This window comes from Cydia splendana, chromosome 10 (genome assembly GCF_910591565.1).
Source record: "Cydia splendana chromosome 10, ilCydSple1.2, whole genome shotgun sequence".
NCBI lineage: Eukaryota > Metazoa > Arthropoda > Insecta > Lepidoptera > Tortricidae > Cydia > Cydia splendana.
This window is the reverse complement of record NC_085969.1, coordinates 3,741,042-3,747,207: the sequence shown is the minus strand read 5'-3', so window position 1 is coordinate 3,747,207 and position 6,166 is coordinate 3,741,042. Positions and strand designations below refer to the sequence as shown.

At 33.7% G+C, this 6,166-nt stretch overlaps 1 protein-coding gene across 1 annotated transcript; it reads right to left on the bottom strand.

The window, feature by feature from the left end:
• Positions 1 to 265: 265 nt before the first annotated feature.
• LOC134794480 (uncharacterized) lies at positions 266 to 4,905 on the bottom strand. The gene is made up of 2 exons (XM_063766294.1): positions 4,768 to 4,905; positions 266 to 1,196 (listed from the first exon to the last, which is right to left on the bottom strand). The coding sequence occupies exon 2, from the start codon at positions 1,175 to 1,177 to the stop codon at positions 284 to 286; it is 894 nt and encodes a 297-aa protein (XP_063622364.1). The 5' UTR covers positions 1,178 to 1,196; positions 4,768 to 4,905; the 3' UTR covers positions 266 to 283.
• Positions 4,906 to 6,166: the final 1,261 nt, after the last annotated feature.

Genomic DNA, 6,166 nt, shown 5'->3' with positions numbered 1-6,166 from the left:
TCCACAATTTTTAACATTTGACGCCTTAGAATGCATCAAAAATACAGCATGTGTACAATCGGCAAAGTTATTACCTGCTCATTAATAAAACGAAGCTTGTATATAGGTCAATGACAGTGAATAACTATGTCAATTGTACAATTTTTAGAAGCATATAAAATATTTGCTATTGAAAAAAAAACTGTAAAGGAAGTATCAAAACTTTATTCCATTTAGGTATTGATACAAATCAGTTTCCGTAATATGTACGCATTGTACCTACCGACTAAACTTAGTTTACGTATTAATCAATAATGTTAACTTTTACATGCTCTAAAAGTTTCGATTTCGTTCGATTGATTTTCTTATATTTCGGATTCGCCTTCACTGATCGCCTGACGCTGCTTCTTGTCATAACTCTATCGAAAACTTCTTCACTGGTGTCTTCGCTTCCGTCATCAGAGAAATGGTTATTCATGCTATCATCCATTTTCTTTGGCCTAATTACTAATGGTTCTATCAAACTATCTGAAAGCACTGGATCAGCCGACAAGTAAGAGTCATCGTCGCTCATTACTCTTTCACTACTAAGTTGTCTAGTCAACCCTTTATCTGTGTACGGGATATCTAGACTGGTTGACTTCTTTTCATCTTTCTTTTTAGTGCACTCACGATTACATGGTTTATATTTCATAGGTGAAAAATCTACTCTTCTTAAGAAACTAATGGATTCTGCAAATCTTCTGCTATATTTTCTAGTTGTTTTAGCTTCGATCTTGTTCGTGTCAGACTTCAGATTGCTTTCATCCATTGCTACTCCCGAGTCAGAATTGGAATCGACAGGTGCCACGATGTTGATTTCTGGTAAACTTAGTTCCTCGTGGAGTTTTAACTTTCTATTAAGCTCCTCGATGACTTCCGTCTGCTTCTGTATGATATCATCTTTCTCTGCTATTTGTTTTATAACTGTTTCTTTGCTTATCGCCAAGTTCGCCTCATAGTTTTGAAGTTCACTCGACAAAAATTCAAGTTCCTTTTTTCTATTTGCTTCTAGTTTCTTTATCAGAGCTGCCTGCTTTTGCAGAGACTCCTTTAGTTTTACTATTTCTTGCTTGTGTGATGTTGTTAAGAATTTAATGATGTTGATGGCTTCTTGTAGCGTTGCTGGTTGCATGATGTTTTCTTTGTTTGGGGACATTTCAATTCCCAAATTAGATCTGTAACAATAAAAACGGCCAATCAGCGTGGTCATTATGGTGCAACAGCAAAGCTGTAATGGGACTTAACTACTTCATTAATTCTTGTGCAATACCTAATTTGTTAATGAGAGAAGAAGAACTTGTTTTATCTGTGAATTAATAAAAAAAAACACTAATCGTCCGTCCCATTTGCGTTTCGTCGTAGTATTTATTAATTGCCAGTCGAATTTGGTGTGAGAGAGTAATAAAATTACAATTCACTATCATTATTTGTTAATTCAATTATCAGCATAATGAATGTCATTATGTGATTCTACTGCATAATAACAATTACTCTGGAACCTGTAGTCGACTATAACATAATGTATAGCTTACAGTTACACAAGTCCATATTAGTTTGTTATATCTAAGTGTACCTACACCGGTATCAGAACCATAATATGATCTTATTGTTCTCTGGAAGTTGTAATGGAAATCAAATGTGTGATATTTTTATGTCACATCCTCACAGTAACAATACAGTGTTGATACTTGGAAATATAAGTAGAACTGCAATGTGAAATTAAACAATGACCCTGTAATGTTATTACCGATTACTGTGACAATTAGTTCAAACATTTACCTACTTGTTTTGGGATAATAAAATACACTAGGTATAAATGTTCACCCATTTCTACTGGTTATATATTTAGGCAATAAGGACTCAATAGCCGTTACCCAAATATATACATTATAATGTATAACGAGAAAGGGGCCACTCACTTCGCCGGTTTAATTTCACAGATTAAGTGTTCTGAAATCCGGTTTGATCAAGCCTGAGAACCTATTAAATACATAACAAAAGATAAATTATATTGACTAAAAGTAACGAGTTTACAGAGATAAACCGTGGGATCCTCAACAGAAACAGTAACAAAAACGTATTTTACAAACACGTGTGCCATAAAAGGAAATGGCTTCCCGTCTCATCAACTGACCGATCTTGTATTAATTGCCCCTTGTTACATGGGAAACTTTATCTCGATTAATTATAAAGGAATACTTTATATGTTCGCATATATGTAAGTCGCTTTTTTATATAGGTTAGGTATTCGATTGGCTAATTGTGAAAGCAGGATGATTAGTAGTAAATTGTTATAGTATTATGTTTGACCGTTTACACTCTCAATATTTATATGGAAACAAATATTTTTTAGTTGTTCCTTTTATTTTATAAAGCGCGACAAGTCAATCATGGGTATTGTAAATTCATGTTATTTTCTTCAAAAAATTTTACCGTGTTTGATAATGTGCATATTAAAATCCTCATATCAAGGTTGGATCTAGCTAAAGTTCATGCGATAAATAAGCCTAATTAATTACCTTATGAACTAAACCTATAGATCCATTTTTATTAGCTACCTAGTTCGTAACGTAATTACATTTAAAAGGCTCATGATTTATGCATTAGAGAGGTAGTTTATTATTTAGTTTTGGACAACTTGTGGAGGCCTAATTAATTTAGTGAACTGTGAAATCGGAAAAAAGTATTATTACAATGCCCATAGTTAGAATTTGGTAAGGTAGGTGTCTGAATGTTAATTAAGTTACAAAATCATATGTAAAATGTATTTACAGTAAGTTTTTTAGGGTGACATACTTTCCGTAGTGACCTCTTTCTAGTTTTTTCCATAACATTATTGCATTTACCCAACTAAGGAATTTTAGTTAAATACCACGTGGTATTATTACGTTATCATCAATTAAATGAAGTTGATTCTAAAATATTTACAGTACCTACATATTTTATGGTGCTACTTTACGTGCCTGTAATACGTGCCTATGCCAAAAAATTTAAGGGCCATAAAATATGTACTGTAAAACGTTGTACAATACACGTGCGAAAAGGTAATTCGCACTTGTATCATAATTTACTATTATTGTCCCGACAACTTGACTACATATTTTACACGAAGTTTCTTATCTACTCTACCTAGAAATCGGAAAACCGATAAGCCTTAGATTTATTTAATTACAGCTTTGACGAATTGCAAAGAAGTACCTACAGTAAGCTGTAGAGTTAAGTATGCCCCCCTGCAAAGAAATTTGTTTGCAGGGGGGGTCACTTAACTATGCAGCTTGCTATACCTACATACGAGAACTCTATAGTCTATACAAATAAACAAATGTACAATTTGCTGTGCAGATACATTTTGTGAAGGTTACCGAACTTGAAAACAAAGGAACTAAATTCTCGAAATTCCACAATACAAAGTATACTGAAATGTCAATGCCAGTAATACATCTGTCAAATTGAGATGCGCGAAGAATTTAATTATAGAACATGACTCTTGTTACAAGGGTATTTCACCAAACGAGGTATAGTTAATATATCATAGGACGACGTTACACAGACCCATACCATACATTGTTAATACGATCATATTCGGAGGTCAGAGTATAACTGTTATTCCATAGAGCGCGCGTGCGTTTTTTTAGTGAATTGCCAAGTATATGAATGTTTTAAATTTAGATATTTATTCTCATAATATAAAATTACAATATAAATTATCCTGAAACTAATCTACCTACACGAATTTATAGTATGATCGTCAGTAGATATAATTTACATCATTTTATAAATTCAAAAATACAATTTAATTACGCCTACGAGAGAAAAGCGGCGACCCCAGGTCCGGCGCATTTTTAATCCAGCGTATTTCGCTAGCCGTGCAAAGAGGAAATGCCAGCAGCGTGCTAGGTACATTTAGCCGGGTACCTATGGCCTAATAGCATAAAATACCCTTAATTTTTATATTTACCTAGTTATAAGTTTGTAAATTTCTGTACCTATTTACATTTCAATTTAAGTACATACTTTACATTATCATCAAATAAACTCAAAAATACAATTAAAAAATGTCGTAATGAGTAATATATGTCAACAATTTTATCAATTTATGTCAAACGTTACTCACTCGCTACTATTAATGAGTAAAAGTCTAAAATCAATATAAAAATCTAGGGAAATACGACCATTCCACACTTTAATCTCATACCGCTAACATTCAAATGTGTTTTTCTTTTCACAGAACAGAACAACACGTGTAAATTGAATTTAACTAATATTTAACAAATGAGAGACGTTACGGTAAGGGACTTTGCATTATATTAACGAGAAGTTGAAATCAACCCATGTTCAAACATAAACAATATATATGATAGCCGCCGTCTCAAATTTCAAAACACTAACTCTTTTTAGGTACTGATTGGAATTCCTGCCTGTCCAACCACAAAGTACAGAGGTACGATCTATAGATTGCATAATTATATTTAAAATCATACGAAGTGGATGCACTTCGTTAAAATCTATAAAAAGACCGGATTGCGGTCAACCGGGTCTTAAAAGCCGCAATTGTCGTTGAACCAATTAAATAAGAAAGTAAGTATTACATGGTACCAACGATCGATTTTGTATTTACATTTTTAATTACTAATATAATAAGACAACATAAACCTAAAATTCCTATCTTGTGCACCAACTTATCTATGTATTGGGCCTATAATTAACTGGTAGAGATACTTTATAGATTAATAAATTATAACGCACCTGCTAATATAAGATCCCAAGACACCTCACAGAATACAGGCCATTGGTATCACAACACAAATGTCACAGTACTTTCACCACCGACGTTCGAACACTGACTGAATGCTAAGACCACATTGACATAGCAATGCAAGTGTTAAAATGCTGTTAATCACCATGCATTGCATTGTACTGCCAAGTTGAGATTGCCAACCGCGAATGAGTTGCCAGATAAATTTGAACCCTAATTAAAGGGATTAAGGTGGTATAACAAAGGGAAAACGGATCAGCGCAAGAGCAGGTATAATTTTAATCGCTTCCCGAATGCGGGTGCATCGAAAGCTGACTAACCAGGTATACCTGCGCTCTCCAATTACGCATAGTTCTTATAGATCTCCACAAGTTATAATGGATCGTGAAGAATTCACTCACCCTTACTCGTCTAAATAAAATAACAAGTGGTCAGGTCTCTACCGGTTAGCCAATGGTATTGCCACGTGTTTCTTTTGTCATTTTTGTGAGATCTTCAATACTAGTTTGATCCTGTCCTTGCATGCTTGGAATTCATATGTCGCTTTATACTTTGGTGCTATTGATAAAAATTACAATTACAGTGATCCATCTCGTTATTCTTAATTAAGTTTATTAATTATTATGCCTAATGGCAAATTTATCATTATTTTATTTCAACAAAATGCAAAATTTTCGGGCCGATAAGGCTGTGGTGATTTAAGTCTCACGTGTTATTTCTTTTCATCAATTAGTAACTCTATTAATATCTTTATATTAGTAGATTATTGTTTCTGAATAATATATGGATTTTGGGTGACACTGTCTACTGTTTTTTGTAAGTACATATGTAGGTATATTCTCTTCTTAAGAGGATTTTCGTTCTAATCTAAATCTAAATACGGGAGGGCGAGGGAGAAGCGTTTTTTTATAGAGCTGATTTCTTCTGCTTCTTTCTCATTGTGCTCTGTCACATCATGTCATTTACAATGGCAATATTTAATATAATAACGTAAAAGTACTTATACAAAACATTTACGACAATATATTTGGTTGCTGTTGGGACAAGTATCCTTTGTGTGTAGGTATTTCTACCAATCGGTACAAACTCCGCTATTTCTAACACGCTTTCCCATTTCTACAACACAAAAGTTTTCAGCTGCCAAAAGGCATTCTTCCATTCGTTCCTAAACTATGCGATTTCGAACTACAGCTCCTAGAGAGCTGAGATTCCGATTGAAAATAACGAAATACCTACGTTGTAGCACCACATGCTTTTCATCTTGGAATCATATCGACTGAATGTCACACTCAGTTGACAAGCAAGTACAAAGATGAAAGAAATGCTAGTTTGTAGCAGCTACTATTGCTTAACAGTGTTTTGAACGAAAATAAATACTTTTTAACCGAC